Source organism: Denticeps clupeoides, chromosome 4, assembly GCF_900700375.1.
Source record: "Denticeps clupeoides chromosome 4, fDenClu1.1, whole genome shotgun sequence".
NCBI lineage: Eukaryota > Metazoa > Chordata > Actinopteri > Clupeiformes > Denticipitidae > Denticeps > Denticeps clupeoides.
In genome coordinates, this window is record NC_041710.1 from 27,550,975 (window position 1) to 27,571,285 (window position 20,311).

At 45.1% G+C, this 20,311-nt stretch overlaps 1 protein-coding gene across 8 annotated transcripts in view; it reads left to right on the plus strand.

Annotated features, from left to right (window-relative positions):
• Nucleotides 1–16,004, plus strand: part of bnc2 (basonuclin zinc finger protein 2) — a 137,513-nt gene extending 121,509 nt beyond the window's left edge. For all 8 annotated transcript variants that reach the window (XM_028977424.1, XM_028977431.1, XM_028977427.1 and 5 more), the window contains 2 exons: nt 6,321–8,713; nt 14,763–16,004. In XM_028977424.1, coding sequence (XP_028833257.1) covers nt 6,321–8,713; nt 14,763–15,552 — 3,183 coding nt within the window. In that variant the 3' untranslated portion in view covers nt 15,553–16,004. The remainder of the gene's footprint in view (nt 1–6,320; nt 8,714–14,762) is intronic.
• The last annotated feature ends 4,307 nt before the right edge of the window (nt 16,005–20,311 follow it).

The following is a 20,311-nucleotide window of genomic DNA, read 5'->3' on the forward strand; positions in this document are numbered from 1 at the left end:
TTTCTTTCACTCCAGCCTTCGCTGGCAGCCAGCAGGCAGAGTTGAGCCTAGCACAGCAAAGCAGCTCTAATGATAACGTGTGTGTGTGTGTGTGTGTGTGTGTGTGTGTGTGTGTGTGTTTTATGGATCGGAGTTCATGATGCTTAGACATACACTTCAATCCAAACACAAGCACTATATACAAATATGTTCACAAATTAGTCCACACATCTATTGGATTATGACTGTCATTGCGGAGCTGAAGAGGGAACTGAAACAGAAATACTTTGTGTATCAGGTTTGTTTAAAAGTGAGACCAAAGATCAGAGGATAAAATGAAAACTGGGCTTCCCATAGAGACCTTGTTTCTTTTCCAGCCATTAGTCTTGTATTAAGCAGAAGAAAACACAACAGTGCATATCTGGTATCAATGTTGTATTTGTTCTCATTCCAGTTAGGCTAATGTTCTAAGGGCAGTTTCTTGCTGTTTTTCCTTCCCCCTTCATTTAATAACTCTGGGATAATGACTTGAGGGGGGTGCATGTATAACACTGAAAAATAGCAGCAGCACCACACACCTCTGAGTATCACACAAATGCTAAAGCCACAGCAGAGCCAGCAAGCAAATTGCAAGCATATGCTAGTACACCTTTCTCAGGCCCTGCCAAGCCCGCCCTGGAGCTGTAGCTGTGGCAGAAGTGATATAGGGGAGTATAAAAAGAAGCACGGCGTGGCACCAAAGACCCCTCCAACAGGCTATTTCTCACACACTTCAGCCATATCGTCGCCTCCTAAATGCCAGGTCTGCCTCACATCTGTCTCCCAGACTGACCTCTCCTATCTTTTTTTTTTAAAGCACGCATTACGCAAAAACCCACCTCCCAGACTGCACGATATACCTCTTCTTTAAATTTCTCCAACTGTTATCCCAACTCATATCATTTCTTTGCTGTTAGTGACTGTTAGATTTTCCCTACAAACATGGGTATAAACCACCATGTGCCCTTAATGTCAAGGCATTTATTAATGTAGATTTTTTAAATGGAGGACTTCTGGTTATCTCCAGGAAGTTCTTCCCTTTTTTTTGTAACTGAACAGTTGCCGTGACTAATGAGACCTGAAAATGGCTTCCATGTGCTGTCCCATCTGCACCTTTGTTTGGTGCTGACCAAAGGCCATGGCTTTTAAAGTTGGGGAGGAACAGGTTTAATGCAAACTGAATGATCTCTAGGTCAGCCGAGCCACACAGAAGGACAGTCGGGAGAGGCATAGCCCTCTGCGACCGTCACAGTTCGGTCACGGATCACTCACTCACTCCCGTCAGTGAATTTGGTGAATTTGGATCACTTGGGTCTTCCAGTCACACTTATATTTTGCACAGGGCCAGGCACTGAGGCAGGAGAGAAGCCATGTCTTTGCCCCATTTGCTTCCAGCACAGACAGCTGTGGTTATAGTGATGAGCAAAACAATTGACCAACTGGCCACAGCACCATGCTCCGCTAATTGTATAATGAGTTGGACTAACCTTGGGCAGATATGCTGTGAGTTATAATAAGGCATATGAATGCAGACATAGGGCCATGTGTGGAGTTGGGAAGCACCTGGTTAAAAGGTCAGATCACTTTTTCCCTTTGAAAGATGTTTCATGGAAAACATAGAGCATTTCAGAGCATTGCTCAAATGGATGAAAAGTTTTAATTTATGACCATGACCAAGATTTTCTTTTATTTTTTCCTTTATTGTTCCTGAGAGGTGACGGACACATAGAATGTTCTAAAAATCAATGGGTGACCACGTGGCATTGTTAATTTTAAAATTCAATTTAATCTTCAGTGCAAGTATTACAGATACTGCAATATCTTGTCATCCCACATATCACTTTAAGAAATGACCCGGGTAAGGACCAGGTGAAGAGAACCTGGTCTCTTGGACCCATCGCTTGTCACCTCTCAACCAGTTACAAGAGTCAGTCCTGGGCAAGTGCGTTTCTTCAGATGTCATGGCTAGAGGCACTGGGCTTTGTGTGAACGCATCCCCTGTGGCTGTCCTGGCCACTTCCACTCTGAATTATTCAGAAGATGAAATGAAAAGGAAAAAAAGGTTTGGGAGAGGGATAGGGAAGAGCACTGAAAATGGCATGCATCGAAGAGCTTCTCAGATCCCAGGGACCTTCTGCTTAACCCCTCTTGATGTGGTGGAAGTTGGCACCAATGGGAAGAGACAATGGCAATCAATGACATTCCCATATAAAATCACCTCATAAAAATCGTAAGTCTCCTGTGCAGATATTATGCTTTATTATCCAGCATGGGAACTACATGAACAGATGAATTGTAACGATTTCTTTGTCAGCTCAGACTTTGACTTGAATTTTTTTGTTCCCTAAAGCTTTTAGCCTTTTGCCCAATGAGCCACAAGCCCATTATTACAAAAGGTCCTTGTGTATTCTTGGGCACCACTTAATGACTGGGTTTGATAAGTGGTGATTGTCCAAGTGACTGTGTTCACTGTCTTAATCCTCCATGCAAATCGCCCTGGCATTCAGCGGTTTGACTGTGGGATGTTAATACGATGTTGAACTAATTGCATAATTGCCTGCTTTGTTTTACTGACAGCGTTGCCCCGGTGATGACAAGGCCATAACTCGCCCGTCCTCATGTCGGCAGTAATTTACAAGGCCGAGGCCTCGCAGCAGTATTAGCCATGGTTGCTGGGAGCAGTGTCAGGGAGATAAATACAGCCATCACCAGGCTTCATTTTCTAGTGACACGGTGGCAGGCCACACCGACCGGCAGCAAACAGATAGATGAAGTGGACGGTGCGACTCAGCACCGTAATTATTGGCTAATCGTCATTAACCTCACAAACAGTGCCTCATCCGCATTGTTTAAAGGACTCAGGGATGCGTAGTGGCAGGGCAATCCGTCATAGTGCTGGGGGCGGTTTGGGGGAGGTGTGGAATTGGTGGGGGGAGGGGTTGTTTGGTAATGAGGTTTGAGTGGAGGAGGGTGGCAGCTGGGCAGATTTGCAGAATACACACCATGGAAAAGAGAGGCTACATTAAGTTAATTGGGAGATGAGTGTCTGCTAATAAAAGAGGGGTCTTAATGGCAAGTTTCCACAGTCACGCAGGGCTAATGCAGAGCAGTGGGCTGAAAGCCGCACCGCACGCGTGCGCGTGTCTCTGGACGTCCCCTCACATCGCGCAGGCTGCACGCAAGCTTGTGTTTATCCATGTGTTTGGAGCAGAGAAGGCCCCAAATCCCTGTCTGACTTTTATCCAGACGTCTCTGAAAGTGTCGACAGCGTGTGTTTGCGTAGCCCATCTGACGCAGTCCCTCTGAATGCTGGAGTCTTTGACCTGCATCATGAGAGGCTGTTGGCAAAGGTTCCTAGGAAACAGCACCATTTGGTAAACATTATAAACCAGCATCGTCTCATTCAGTTGGGTCTGATTGGACAACAAAAATAAGATAAGCCCATAAGTGATCCTTGGCAGCGTCATCTTTGTTTGAAATGCTGAATGCTGGAAGAAGTGAGGCTGGATGGAAAAAGTCCAAAAGTAGAAAGGTCAATTCAAATTAATGCAGCACCACCACCGAATTAACCTTCTTCACTCAGCACAGAGGTGACCGTGCTTCCAGTCACAACCAGTCAAGCGTTCTACACACACATTTATGAACTGAAACAACATCCACTAGCAGTTTTCAGACCTCTCCCATGGCCTCCAAAGTAACAGTGTCGTTCTCGCTCCCTCACCGAAACTTTGTGTAATGCTGCAGTGTGTTTAATCTCCCCCCACTGCGGGCATAATGGTAGCCCCAGTGCTGATAGTGGGGTCCCCAAGTGCTCTGGCAGAGAGGAGTGTGATGAATGAGCCTGTGATCTGTGATTAGGATCAGCCTGTTTAGAGCTGCACTCCAGCTGGGGAACAGACACACTCCTTAACACCAGCCCCTCTCTGCAGCTACTGATGATATTTACCCCTTAAAAAGTTGAATCTGGTGCAAATGCACTTGCTTTTATGCATTTGCATGGTCTCCAAGTCACCATTTTTTACTCCTTTCATTCAAAATGTGATGGGAGAGAGGGTAAGGGAATGCGTTCCAAAAACTGCTGCAACACATTTCAGGGTGGCTACTTTCCATGCTTCTGTGTACGTCTATTTATGGATTCACTTTAAAATTGCCTTATTTTTTCTTTTAATTAACTCAAATAGAAATACAAATGCTCATACTGCTGTGCAGTATACAACATCTGTGTAGAGGCTAGAATTTAAAGTCTTACCTCCAGGCTAAACTCGTACTCACAAACAGAATGAAAGTGTAAAATGTGTTTTAATGTATATTTAACAACAAATACCCCAGTGACTATTGATGCGTAGTCTCCGAAGGGTTCATCTCTCTCTACTATTTCTGAGGGCATGCTGTGGTGAAACCACTTCATACACCCCCTTCGTTCTTTTCCTCCCTACTTTTTCCTATTCTGCCTTCCTCTCGCTCGTGCTTTCTCTCATTCTCTCTCTTTTCCTCCCTCTATCCCATTCTCTTGCTCCCTCTATTTAAACATTTATTCTTCTTGCGCCTTAAAGGCCCTCTGTGCTTTGCGCCATTGGTTTTTACAGCTCTTAAAATCCAGAGTTGCCATTTATCATTCATAGACCCCAGCAGGCAGGGGTAGACAGGGCCTTGCCACGTGTCCTCTCTAATTGTCATCAAAATGAGAGTGACTCCCTTGATGTCACCCTCCTCTGGGCCCAGTGAGCATCCCAGAGTCCCTGTGGTGGGTAAACTGGAGCGTTTACGAGAGAGAAAAATCTTGCACTCATTCGCTCTCTATGTATATTTCTGTCTGGCTCTCTGACACCAAGACTGTCATTCAAACACTTAGCCTTTTAGAAACAAAGCAGGGGCACAGTGGCACTTTTTACAAATTCAAGTGCCTGCCATCTTGCATTTTGTACATTGCTTCATTGCATTTTGCTTTTGTTTTAATTTTAAATTGAATAGAAATTTCATTCTAACCTACACCTACATTCTACACTGGTTAGATCAGTGCTGAGATAGAGGCTCAGACATTTTTGGAGGGAAGTCCATTCTCTGTTGGAACCAGTGAATCAAATGAGGCGGGGGTCTCGTTTGACTCATATGGTCAAGAATTTTGTGGATCAAAGTTCCATGCCTGACCACAAAGCCTGAGGACTGGCTGTGCCAAAATTCCTTTCTCAGAATCCTTTGCCATGTCTCTGAGTTTGGCGGTGTCTGGATGTGCAAAACCCGTTTTATTTTTCAGTGGTTAATAACACCATCTTCTAAAATGCTGGCCGAGGAAAGAGGTCCTTGGAAGTGGTGCTTATATCCCCTTCAGGAGCAATAGTGTTTCTCTCAAGATGGAACCCCCTTTCCCACGCTTCAACTACATGCAGAGGGGAAATAATGGAGAGCAGAGAATACAGATTTATATCATTTTATTTTGCGTCATCCCAAAGGCATACAGTATATGTGCAAGCACAGGAATTTTCTGTTGACACCCTCCTCTTGCTAAAGTATGCCTTCATTAATATTTAATCTGACGCAAGATATGCGTCCTCTAAAGTCCATTAACATAAAGCTCAGTAAATATTGCTCCGCAGGCTCCCTAATGAATGTAATGCAGGATCGCTGTCACCTCCAAGGCTTCTTCAAAGACATGCTTAAATAAACATGAGCAGCCTTATTTTTGTCTGACGTTACTTCTTCCCAGACAAAGATTCCCCCCTCCCTACACCCTCTTAAAATAAATATAGTTAGACATTTGGAATTATCCAATGAAATATTTGGGATGGAAGCATAAGCTGAGGCTCGATTAATGAGTGCTCTTAATTACCCTATCCTTTCAGCTGTGTTTTCCCACTGCATGTCACCAAGGCGTGTTCAGAGGGAGTCGCAGCAAGAGTTCACATCTTTCAGAGCTGTTTTTGTTCAAATAGATCAACGTCTTTCGGAACCGAGCGCACAATTTCGAAGGGACCTGCTAATAGCTGAACCCCAGTGGTCTTTATTTGTTTGCTTCAGACTTTATTAAACTCTGCCCGTTCCCCTTGCTGTGTTCTTAATGGCTGCATTAGCATTGCTGATTAAGCACGGGAAAGAGCGCAAGAGAGGAAGGAAGTACAGAGCAGGGGAGGTGTAACTGAGAGTGTTCCTATTACCAGTCTTTACATGTTGCTCCAGGGGCGCTGCATTTTATGGGCAAACGCTGATCCTTCCCCCTCTGTCCCTCCTCTGACCATGTTGATTATGCAGAATCAATAAGTTTTTGTGTTTGTCTTTTTTTCCCCTCTCTTTGATATGGCCTGCAGGATGCTGCGGGCAAGGTGCTGGACCGCTGGACCATCATGTCCCGGGAAGAGGAGATTATTACCCTCCAGCAGTTCCTGCGCTTTGGTGAGACCAAATCTATTGTGGAGCTGATGGCCATCCAGGAGAAAGAGGGTCAGGCTGTGACTGTGCCGTCGTCCAAGGCTGACTCTGGGATCAGGACTTTCATTGAGAGCAACAACCGCACCCGCAGTCCCGGCCTGCTGACACACCTAGAGAACAGCAGCCCCTCCAGTATTCATCACTTTGAGAACATCCCCAACAGTCTGTCATTCCTGCTTCCCTTCCAATACATCAACCCCCTTTCAGCTCCCACGCTGGGTCTGCCGCCCAATGGCCTGGCTCTAGAACAATCCGCCCTGAGGCTTCGGGAGCCTAGCTTGCCAAACCCAAGCCAGCAGGGGGAAAGCAGTGAGTCAGAGGTATCCCTCTCACCCTTTCCCAGCGGTCAAAGCCCTAGTCGAGGAGGCCTTGGTGCCCTGGCCAATAATATTGAACCCAAAACTGAGCCCAACCGAGCTTCACCTATTTCCCCAACTCCTTCTTTGCCACAGCAACAGCAGCAGCAAACACAACAGCAGCAGCAGCCACAGCAGGTCCTACCATCACCACAACCCAGCACTATAAATGACCATCATGCTCACCACCAGTTTGTTAAAACCGAACAATCCAAGAGCATCACCCACCAATCCTTTTCATCCAAGATGCACCGCATGCGGCGCATGGGTGCCACTTCGCGCAAGGGCCGTGTCTGCTGCAACTCTTGCGGCAAGACGTTTTATGATAAGGGCACACTGAAGATCCACTACAATGCTGTACACCTGAAGATCAAGCATCGCTGCACTATTGAGGGCTGTAACATGGTCTTCAGCTCGCTGCGCAGCCGCAACCGCCACAGTGCCAACCCCAACCCACGTCTGCATATGCCCATGCTGAGAAACAACCGCGACAAGGACCTCATCCGCTCCAACTCAGGCTCCGGCACCCCTGTCATCTCCAGTACCAAGAGTGGAGGCTTCACCCTTACAAGTCCTGGGAGGCCACCTATGGGTTTCACCACCCCTCCATTGGACCCCATGCTCCAGTCACCCTTGCAGAGTCCACTGGTCTTCCCCTCACTGAAGTCAGTACAGCCAGTGCAGCCAGTCCCACCCTTCTACCGCACGCTGTTGTCCCCAGCGGATCTGGTCAGTCCTCCTGTTTCTCTTCCTACCAGTCCCATCCTACCAACAAGCATCAACAGCACCTCCCTGATGGACCAGCAGCAACAACATCAGCACCTTATGGTCCCAAGCTCCCATCACAACCACCATATGTCTGAGGCAGGGCTGCCGCTAACTCACCGGCTGCCAACCCCGAGTGCTCAAGATGCCTCTGCCACCACAATAATCACCGATCCAACACCTAAGAAGAAACCCCGCAAGTCTAGCATGCCAGTGAAAATTGAGAAGGAGGTTATTGATGTGGCTGATGAGTATGATGACAAAGATGAAGATGAAGATGAAAACTGCCATCACCACCACCAACATCATCACCACCATCACTCTGCTTCTCATGTCCACAATAACATCAATGGCAACTGCAATAACAACAATAACAGTGGTCATCACAGTGGGGACAGCGGCCATCCATCCCCGTCTCAAGATGAGATGAGCCCTGGTCTTGCATTAAGGGGCATGCTACGCTCTGACCAGGATGAGTGCCAACGCAGTGGAAGTGGCAGTGGTGCCAGTGGTGGGAGGGCAGCCGGAGAGCTTCGCTGTATGGACAGCTACACCTCTGAAGACCAGGACCATGAGCGGGACTTTGAAAATGACTCTGAAACTTCAGAGTCCAAAATGTTCTATCGCGATGAAATGATGGACACAGAGGACCATAGAGGAGGAGCCATAGGGGGTGGTGTAAGAGGCTTGGACAAGGATCTGCATGAAGGTGGCAGGGAGGAACAGGAGAGGCATCTGAGGAAGGACCTGGATGAGAAGATTCGATCCTCGCCATTGCCTCATCAGCCTGTCATAAAGATCAAGGAGGAACTTAATGATCCTACCTATGACATGTTCTGCATGAGCCAGTATGGCCTCTACAATGGTGGCATGGCAGCTGCTGCTGCTGCTGCTGCAAGTATGGCTGCCTTACACGAGAGCTTCATCAACTCCATGGGCTATGGCTCCAGCCCTCCAAAGTTTCCATCGCACTCACCAGACAGCGACCTCTGCTCCAGCCCCGACCCCAAGATCTGCTATGTCTGCAAGAAGAGCTTCAAGAGCTCCTACAGTGTCAAACTTCACTACAAGAACGTGCACCTCAAAGAGATGCATGTGTGCACTGTGGATGGGTGCAACGCTGCCTTTCCCTCCCGACGAAGCAGAGACAGGTGAGATGTTCAGATATTCATCCCGCTTCTTCACCCCCATTCTTCACATGTAGCGCAGTTTAATTAAGGTGGCATCATCACAGGTTTGTGTTTTATTCACCAGTCAAATCGTTTTAGCCTTTATTTCCACTGATCTTCTGCCAAAAAAACAACATGATTCATACTGACACAGCATACAGTAAAATAATATCTTTAATAGTTAAATAGGTTGAACAAATGTATTATTCAATAAGTTATTCAATTAAACTTCATTTTTCATTCACGACAGAACATGTGGAAGGTGCTGGATAATTATTGCTTTGCTAACGATGTGTTAACTGCTACAGTATGTGTTGACTCCCATGTCAAAGTTCAAGGTGTCGATGCAATAAGGAGAAACGGTAGCAGACGCGTCTCCAAAAAGCCACAGTGCGCTGTTTACCTGAACTTATGCACCTGTCATGCGCAGGTGAGCCTGCATACATTAGCAGTGGCTGAGGCCTGTCAACCCACTGCATTTTTTAGCGCATCGGCTAGTGCAGGTCTCACTACCTGGGCTCATTAGCACATCCGACATACAAACACACGCAGTCAAATAAATTGCTGGCTGCAGAATATACTAAATTCTAGCACACCAGTAGCTTCCTCAAGTCACATGAGAATGACATGGAGCAAACAATAGAAAACCATTCTAAATAAATGTACAACAATTAAAGCAGTTCAATCGGTGAAATTTGTTGCACACTGAGATGTGCTATTATTTAGCATTTTGTAAAACACACTTACATTTAAATGGGTTTTAGATGAAATAAATATATGTTTATGGTTCCCACCATATCATCACAGACCCTACCACCATGGGAAAGCATGTAAATGAACCCTCCCATTTAAGTTCCTGGTCGCAGCAGGGGTGCCGAGTAAAAACTCTTTGAAAAGGAATCCTACTCCTCCTGCCTACCCCAAAAAACCACACACCTGATACTTCCAGACTAACAAATGCATCTCCCTCTCGTCACTTTAGCACAGTTCCGGTGCTTGTCAGAGCGCCGCCCCCTCCCGGGAATAATGTGCAGAGCGGTGAAGTACTCCGGAGGAAAAGCCTCATTCATCTCATTCATCCCTGTGGGAGCAGAGATAAGAGCCTGCCCCTACCCGATCTAGTGACAAGTGACAGTTTTATTTAGATAATAAAGATCGAGAGGTGGTGGGTGTGTTTTGCCTCTCCGTTGCCCTGTAATTTGCAAACAAAAACCTCTCAGAGGTTTTTGCTGTTTTGTCTCTAGTTCCTCTAGACATCTCTTATTGACATCTCCTTGCATCCATATTTGAGCTATCAGTAGAAAGAAAAAAACCATAGCACATATCTGCACTTTTGATAAGTTTTGATCAGTTGAGTCTGTTATCTTGTGTATGTGAAGTGGTTACCAACCACTCAAATACTGGATGCATCACTCAATCACACATTCCCCAGTACACAAGCAACAGCCTTTAGGATAGATTCAGTAATATAAATTAGACCAATGTGTCACATCACCAAAGAAGGGCAGGACCGAGGCACAGGTGCTTAAACAAAAACCAGTTCCTTGTAATGAAGGACCAATGTAGGGGTCTTCTTGGGACAAAGGAGTGAAGAACGGGGAGCATGAACTCGCACACACACACTCCACCAACACATACTTGTGGGCGATGTCCGCTCAGGGTCTGCCTGACGCACCTGCCAGCCCACTGAACGGACACTGTAAAACGGACACTACAACAACACCGTACCCGGAACACTGGTGCATGTACACCGGGAGCATCGTTACACAATGTCACTTATGCAAACAAAGACTTAAATAAGCCACTGCACTCTCAAGAGCATATTTTTAGCGGGTTAGAGGATATGTTTAATAACATTAAAGTGTTTTTGTACTTTATGAGGGTGCTATAGGAAGGGCACAGTCAGACTCATGACCTGTCCTCATTTAATGAAGTCCATGGAGCGTCATGAATCAGAGTTCATGCCCCATCAGCAGCAGCTTGGGATTCGTCTTCAAATCGTAACGCTTAGCCGTGGTCCTTTTTTATTGAAGTCCTCTGACTGCCCGTCTGGTTGCACATCTGCTACAATGACCCAATAATGACACTTAAGGAAGCGCTGAGTTTCACCAGAGCAGAGGCTTATGACTGTGCTACAACCAGCCAGCAGTAAGAACAATTCTAGTACGTCCACCCGCAGTAAATGTCTAAGGCGGTCAAACGCAGTCATATAACTTTTATCCATGTTGTTCCGTTCATGACAAGTGAGGCTACATTAAAAAGGCTTGTGTGTGTTGCTGCCACAGCCCAACGAGCCGAGCTCCATGTTCTGCTGCTTGTTCTGTGTTGCCATATGCACAGTGAGGAACATTCCAAACAGGCTTGTTTTTCCCATGATCAGCTGATTGCCGGTTGGGACCTGGTTGGGACGGCTGAATCGGTGCTTGTACATCATGTACGCCATATGTCACGTGATCAAGCTGCGATTCGGCCGGACTCGAGGAATTATTGCACAAGTGATGTAGGCCCAGCTTAAGTGCAGTGTAATTTCTGCTGTCTCCTCCTGTCAGGAAGTCAGGAGCACCTCAGCACTTCCTGTTCAGAGTTAGGTGTCATTCGAAAACAATAAAGGTGAAACTCCGATTGGGTGGGAAGATAAGGATATAATCAAAGGGACACAATGTCAGGAAAAGTAAACTGCAGAACAAAAACATGACTCGTATGACGTTATGGCCTCCTAACCACTGCCTTTTTATTTAATCATATATACTATGTTCTATGATGACTATATTTATTTTGTTATATGAATGCACCCAGGGGTTTTAATTACAAATGACTGATGCCATAATGCATTATAGTGACTCGGGCATTACGATGGCCTTATGCAGTGATTTATTTATTTGCAACGACTGAAAAAACAAAACACCGCATTATGATTAACTGCTGCAATAGCATACAACCCAATAATCACAGCTCTTATTACTCTCATTAATCATATTTAAAAGAATGACAAGGTCTTCCCCTTCTTCACTTCCTCTACCTTCACCCCTCTTATCTGCATCATTTTTTTGTGCCGCTATTATGATCATCACTGTCGCCAGTGACCCTGCCTGCCATAGCGCATCCAGATTCCCATGGTGCTCTAATGTGCAGGCGCATGACCCCGCGCATTACAAATGCAGACTGGGGAGAGTGAAGGTTAATTATATCTGAGAGTTTGTGTCCCCTGTCCCCTCCGCTGTGCCTGTGGCGCTGGCAACTGTGAATTTACCCAGTCCAAAGCCTCCACAGAGCAGCTTGCTGTCAAACACAAATCACAGTCACACCCCCTAACTCAAGATTCAAGATCATCAGTTTTATACATGTGACATGCAGTGACATAGAATTAGGCCTGTTTAGGCACACAGGACACATGAAACAATAAGAGTGGTACAGACAAAACGGCAGTGATAAACATTGTCACCTGCCCACCTTCTGCTGATATTTCACAAAAAGGAAGAAGATGGGAAGAGGAGGAGGAAGAAAAGCCAAAATCATATCATCGTCAGTTTAATGTGACTTCTCGTCTTTCTCATCTCTGCATTACGACTCATTTAGCAAACGTGCGCAGTAGGCTGATGAGCGACAGGGCCACTGGAGCCTAAAGATGATTAACATTCCCGGGACAAGAGCCATTAAGAGCCACACTCTGCCTCCTCCTTTTCTTCCTCCTCTGCAAAGTCAAAATGGCTTCTCCAGAGATGCCGCCCCCATCTTTTGGCAAAAATGAGCCTGTCAATTTGGTTTTCCTGCCATATAACGGCCTTTGAGGGTCGGGGTGGGGGGGTGTAGAGAAGCGATTGGAATAGTAAAGAAGGGAGAGTTGGAGTAGAGGCAGCTAAAAAGAGGCAATGACAAAAACAGTGGGGGAGAGAGAGAGAGAGAGAGGGAAATCCGTTAAAAATGCTAAAGTTGATGAATGGACAGATAAATGCTCAGGCACCGAGTGCAAATGAGCTTACACACACTCAGACACACACACACACACTCACACAGTAAAGATCTGTTAGTGATCAGAGGCAATGGGTCTCTTACAGCCACCAGGGGAGTTCATACCATATTAAAAATCATCCAAATGACTCTCATGTCACAGCCACGCCCATTCCAAAGAGTCATCCAATATTTTGCTGGACATTTTATAACCATAAGTTTGATTAATTGCTGCCCTACACAATTTTTTGCAATCCTGCTCATTGTTGCTACTGATAAAAAATAATGTGGGAAAGCAGTAGGATTAGTATTCATTACTTTCATAGGCCAGACAATAAATACATAATGTACGAAAATGTATATTTTGTCATTAAAGGTGCTTATTTCAGAGTGTCTGAAATGTATAATATTATGAATGGCATATTGTTTGTTGTGTGTATGTGTGATAAGTCATCAGATGCAAGTTAGTCATGTCAGACTAGAGCTTATGAGCAGTGTAAGGGTGTGATCTCTGGGCTGGTGACATGCTGCTAAGGAGTCGCCCACAGGAGTGTCATCGATTTTGTTGTTACTTGCTCAGGACCTTCTGTTCTGTTCTCATCTACTGTCCCACTAAATTATTTCCCTTTGGCTTATATTGAATTGTCTTCTGTGGTACATTAGGTGCAACACGATACACAGTTCACTACAGGAGTGGAGAATTGCAGTCCACAAACATCAAATCATGCTTAGCGAAGCCACCTTTGCATTTTTTTATTGATTGAATACAGAATTGAAACCCACCCTGCCTTTTTTTCACACAATCACATTTTCAAATTAACACATTTACACGCAGACACACAAGCAGACAGTGGACAGCTGATTAGTTGCTTTAGGGCTGATGATACTCTAGTGGCCGGCTCCTCTCTGCCTTGTTAACAGAAAAGGGTCCCTCTATTGAATGTATTTCTACTTCTTGCAGGAGAATGTCGGATAGGGAACTAAATAATTAAGAAAAAGGGACCCTTTTTGACTGCATCAACCATGGCACTGCTGGTAAGCTCTACTATACATTGTGCAATCCATCTACCCCTCACCCCTTCACACCAAGGCCACCATTTCGGTGTGTTGCGTCCCCTTTGCATGGACCCCATGTGCAAGGAATGGAACCCTTAACTTCATGTTTGTCTTTAATTTGAGTCCTAAGTGTATCAGAGGGAATATGGCTGTATGGGATGTAAATACATACACCAGCAGTAAATGGAAGTAAATGTTTTGTGCTTTATTTTGTTGAGTGTTTCTTTTTTTCCCCCTTTTTGTCTGCTATGGCCACCCTTGTATGCATCATTTGAAACTTTGTCATGCTGGAGGTCTGGAGAGATCGCTACTCACGTTATGGATTAGTGCATGGTTGTGCATCTGTTTCAAATAACGAACACGCCCTCACATAATGTAATTCAGATTGTGCCCTGTTAGCCGACGATGAGGACCAATCTTTGGCCAGACTCAATGACCATACCTCACTCTGTAGATGCGACCCTCTGGAAGAGGAAAAGGCCCATTTTTATTAAAGGAAGGACTTTATTTGTTCACAGGGGCCTCGATTAAGCCACCTTCAGCAGTGCTAATGCTGTCCAAGTCGGCGCTAATATAGCCTATCCAGTTCCACTCGATTATCGCATTAACATGGCTCGAATCAGCTGATAAACACCCATTCAATGTGCTGAAGTATTTAATTGAGTCAGACTCAATTGGATTTGAGTGTGGCTGCAGACGCGCTGACAGGCTTAAATACGCTAGCGGGATGCATTCTGCACAGCCACTCTAGCGTTAGCACAGGGTTAGCATAATAGCGCTACCTCGGCCTTGAGTCAAATGGCTGAGCGCTGCATGGCTCCCGAGACCCACGTGGGCAGAAAATATACTAGATACTGAAGATACTGAAAAAACGCCAGCACAAACATTACTGAGATCAAGCTTTATCATAAATACGCTGTCAGTGTTGGGGCATCAAAGTTGAGGAAGTATATGTATTCATATATCCATACAGAGCACAGTTGCAGTAGATTAACCAAGCGCTTTGTTCTTTTCTGTCTTTGTGCAGGCATAGCTCCAACATCAACTTACACCGCAAACTGCTGACCAAAGAGCTGGACGACATCGTGCTGGACCCCCAGCTTACGCCGTTGCACCAAGACCTACGCGCTGAGTTCCTGGCCAAGATCTATGCCAGCAGCAGCCACCATCTCAGCCTGGAGGCAATGGGGGGCAGCCGCGGGGGTCTGCTGCCTCGAGGACTGGGCCGTGAGGATGACACTGGCTCCCCGGCAGGCACTGAGTACTCGCATAGCAACGGTGGCTACTACCGCAGCCCCGCTGATGACTACATGGTACTGGACCTAAGCACCACCTCCAGCGTCCAGTCCAGTGGGAGCGTCCACTCTTCACACGAGTCTGATGAGGGGAGTGACGAGGGTATCCTGCTGGATGACCTGGAGGGCACCAGCGATGGTGAAGACTGCGCCCCCAGCGCTGATGCCCAGGGCCAGGCAGGCATGGGAGAGGAAGGGGGCGACAGAGGAGGAGGAGGAGAAGGCACGGGACGAAGGCGAGAGGGCGAGGGGCTTTTGGCCAGTGACCACTCCTCCTCGCTCTCTTTGCTGTCCTCTGGTGGTGGTGCAGGGACAGGGGGCATTCTGTGCACCATCTGCCACAAAATGTACAGCAACAAAGGGACCTTGCGGGTGCACTACAAGACTGTCCACCTGCGCGAGATGCACAAGTGCAAAGTGCCGGGCTGCAACATGATGTTCTCCTCGGTACGCAGTCGAAACAGGCACAGCCAAAACCCCAACCTCCACAAAAACACGCCTTTTGCCGCCATGATTGACTAGCACAGCTTCTCCTCCTCTTCCTATCATCATCCCTTCTCAATCGAAACACCCCCCCTTCCTCCCCCGCTCTGAAATACACACAAACTCTACCCTTGTCCAGACATCACTCATTGGTTAGGATTCCTGTGTCATAACAAAAAAGTCAAGAAAAAAGACATTCATTATTACACGTTATTTTTTTTGTTCAGTGGTTATGAATTATGAACAGACATTGAATCTCTTCAGCGTTGTGCCCGTTGACATTTCCTTCTTTGGAAGAATGAGACATTTTGGAGCCGAGTCCCTTTAAATTCAGGACAGCTCTGCATCGTTCTTTTGCCCCGAAAAGAAAATCTTCTTAAATTTATCCATCTACAATCTATTCAAACTCTTTATTTGTGACTGTTGCCTGCCGTAATGATTATAATGTTGTATTTGTGTAATGATAGCTTTTAAAAGAATCCCCAAAAGAGCATGAATGGCTTCATTTGTAAATATTCCTTAAAGACCTTTGGTGTAAAACAGTTGTATTGATGGTTGTTAGCTCTCTTATTTTTTGGTTTTGTTTTTTATGTTACAGTTCAATACTTCCAGCTCTAAGGTAGGCAAGACAGCGGTAGCATCTTTACTAGCTTGACTCATTTATGTTTATCTTTAAAAACATTTTTATCTGAGAAAATTCAAACAAAGAAAAAAAAATGTGACTTGTTTTATCTACTTGTTAGATATGCAGAGGTGGCCGGCATGCTTTTGGTCTCCTTCACCGATAGCTTTTTTTGTTCTTATTACTTCTCATTTTGTTATGTTTATAGCTTTTGCATCAAGAATTTTGGTTTTGCACTTTGCAGTTATACAAAAGGGGGATGTGTAATATCACAAGAAGGAATACATTTCGCAGTGCTGGTTCTTCACACAAAAATATATCGGTCTGTAATGGCTACAGTGCTAAGGGGAAATGACTGTACGCCCCTTCAGCAAATATTTGCCAGTTTTGCACGCACAGGTTCAGTTACAGATTCACACATGAAGCCCCTCATGTAAAACCAGTATCGTATCCTTGAACTGTCTTTAAAGTGTTTCTAACTTAAAAGAATTCTCCGCAGTAGGATGTGTGACTGAATATAGAGTAAACTGCCATATTTTGACACTGAATATTAGTATTGAGGAATCTGATTCTCCTGGGGGAAATGGAGTGAAGACCGTGTATGGATGTAAAGTACTATCATGAGAATTGAGGCGTTATGTAGGCAAGACTTTCTACTGCATGTGGTGTTCGTGATCTCAAAAGGTTACTTTAAGAACGTTAGTGAATGTCCCGTAATTCGTTTTGTCTCCTCAAAATTAGTCATTAACAAGGACAATATCTATTTTAAAGTATTCTGTGAATGCAACAGTGCTAAAGAAAAAAGAGCCCTTTTAACTGTGACCAAGCCAGAAGCAGTGTTGATCCTTTTTTTCTGTTGCCGTAGCATCCGATTAATGGGTGGATGCATCCAAGTCTTAAACTTACTGTAAACTTTCCCTGACTGCAGCTCCACTTCCACCTGCAAAACATGGACATTGCCAAGCCAAATGTGTTTGTGTGTGTGGTTGTGGGAGTTTTTTTTTTTTTTTTTTTTTTTTTTTAAAGGTACAAATTCTCTGGTTAAGATAGCATGGAGAAGGAGGGCAGTATTTATTTCTTGACCAATGTCTCAACTAAAATTATTAAACACTGTAAAGAAAAACATTGGACTCTTTATCTAATGAGAACATTTGTGCAAGCGTTAATCGATTAGAGCTAATAAATTTAATTTTAGAGTGTCTAGAAGGGATAACGACCAATTGCATTTGTCTTTAATAACTTCCTCTGGTCACGCATGCAGTCTAACAGTCCCACTGTCATAATAATAGCTGCAGTCCTTTACCTGCTACTGCAGTAACAGCGGTCCTTGGCCTCTACATTCTGCGTCTGTGTGTAAGAGAGAGAGAGAGAGAGAGAGAGAGAGAGAGAGAAGGGCGGGGTGGATGTGCAGACGGTGCTGGCAGAGGCGAGGGGGTGAGGGGGCGGTGGGGGTGTGATGACAGCGAGCATCATTAAAAATGTGCTGCCACACAGTACCTGGAGGCATCCGTTCAATTCTGCCGCTGATCTGTCTAATAACTCACTTGTCACTTCATTACGTTCAAAGATGGGAATGTTGCTGACAAGATGGTGACACGGAGGGATCCATGCCCCCCCCACCACACACACCTTCCTTCCACGCTTCCTTTTTTTCTTGCTTTCTTCTACTTCTATGCCTTAGAGTTATCTGTCTCTTTCTTGTGCTCCACATGGGTCCTAGAGGGACACAGACTAATAGCATACGCTTAAGCTCACTGGATGGCCATCCCTCCGCATAAGAGGAGGTGTAATTGTCTGTTTATCTCATATGAGGGGAAAATTGAGTACAGTGAGGCAGGCCAGGTCCCTGGAGTTATATCCCTGTGCTGTGTGCTTACTCATTCACTGCGATGGCCAGTAAAGAAAAAAAAAAGGTGTGCCACTCTAGAGGCTGCTGACAGCTGTCTCTCTTCTAGACACACACACACACACACACACACACACACACATATATACACACTTAGGGCGTAATGCACATCCCTCTAACAGGCCAGCAGAATGACAGCAACAAGAAGACTTGTTAACCCGGTGATGAATGAGACAAGGGCACATCGACGTACAGAGAGCAATAGAAAAAGGAGAAGATGAAAGGATAGACAGAAGAAATATCTTAAAGAGATACTGAGGTGGCGAGAACACTGAGCGGACTAAGAATGTCCCACGTAGCACAGGACAACAGGCAGCCAATTAGAAACATTACGAATTTTGTGGGGTTATATTTGGTAGAGTTTAAACAAATACATGCTAGGATATTAGTTCAGTTCATGAGCCTCTTGGGAAGGGTTGGAAAGAAAAGAGGAGGAGAACAGACTCGGATGAGAAAGTGGGGCTGGGCCTTAGTGGCAGTCACTTAACGAAGGAGCCAGCAAATGAACCCCAGAGGAAGATCTGTACAGCGGGAACAAAAAAAAAAAGTTCCTCTTGTTTCTTGATTGCCCGCCACAGCGTGAACTGTGCAGGTCCTGCCCCCCCTGGCCTGCTCCCGTGTCTTTTTCTACTTCTGCTCCCGAGACCTCCTCCAGGAGCTGACGAGGGAGCTCCTCAGAGGGAGCGACCGCAAGGGCCCCCAGAGCCAGACAGAGTGGGCAGCGTACCAGAGCCATTACTGTCCCGGCACCGTCCCCGGTGAGCGTGGCTTTTAAAGAGCAGCCACTGGCTAAGAGGGAGGCTGAGTAAGTCTTTAATATTTCATTAGTCCGGCAAACGCCGGCGAGCTACACACAGCACTCAGACGGCAGACGTGACAAATGCCCAGGCGAAATGGGGAAGGCGCAATACAAAGCGCTTCAGAACGACTGTCCTTTTATTTTAACACTGGCCAGCAAAACTGGCATTTGATGATGGCCTGTAAAGATGAGACAGACCAGAGTATTTGTGAATGACTTGCTGACCTGGATATTTATGATTATACTGCTTACTTTTTGTTAGATACAAGCTGAAGGCCACTAGAAGAATGCAAAGTAAACACTGCAGCATTTTTTGCATTTCTGAGCATCGTTTTGCGTTGCACGCAATCTACAAATCTTCACAGATCGTAATTTAAAGCAGTCACCTCCCCTCCCATTGGAAAAGTATATATATAATATTTATTGATATGCTTCAGCTGACCTTTTTGTCTTAACACAGAAAAATAAATAAGCTTGAAAAGTTTTTTTTTTTGTGAATACATTTGTTTGGTAATCTCTCTCTCACTGTGTTGTTTTGGTGTTTTTATCATTTTGCTTTTTGTGCTCAATGGCCATGTTACCACCTCAATTCATTTGTGCCATAGCGTCACTGCAGTGTGTTCACATCAGGGGAAGCTTGCAACAATTTAATTTTCTAATGGTGACATTGGTAGCTTCATTAATACTGTATGGGTCTTGAACAGGTTTTTCTTTCCATTAGCGGACTGGAGGAAAACATAAGAAGAAGTCCTCTTTTTAATTGATTTTGCTTTCCCTTGTATCTTCTGTATCATAACTGTCTATGGTTTTTGCATAAAATGCATAAGGGTTTTGGGATGTAAATGGAATTTTATTCATATTTTGTCCAAATACCTCTTGTAATTTGTATCAGAATTCTTGTACAATTTTTATATTAAAGATTTATCAGTCACTGGCATATATAATGTCCATTCTTCCCTTTAATTCAGAGCCCTGGAAGGGTTCTAGAAACTTCTGGCAGTCGTGTGGGTCACATAATTGGCGCTAAGCTTGGCTGCTCTTGATATTGGGGCGAGAACTACACACCTCGAATATTTGTGTTCTCTGTGGCTCAAAATCCTGGCACACATCATGACAGCCTGTCAATCATTTGGCGGCAGCTACAAGACTGTCTGTTTTTCAGCACATTTATCCGACACTTTTAATTAGCACCTGATAAAAATCACCTAGGAAATGGCTATCTTGACCAATTACAGGATGATTAGATTAATTAAAGCCATTTAAAGACAAACTGGAAGGATTACCTCACATTGAGCATGAAGCTTCCTTTGGGGTCTTTTAGGTTTTGCACTTTAGTAATTTCACAGTAGGAGCAATAAACAACAATGGATGTAAGCAAAAAAAGAAATGAGGAATTCCAAAAATAAGACGGGAGAAGGTTTTTTTCTAAATCTCTGCCTCAGCTCAAGCAAAATGCAGAAGGATTCTGGGG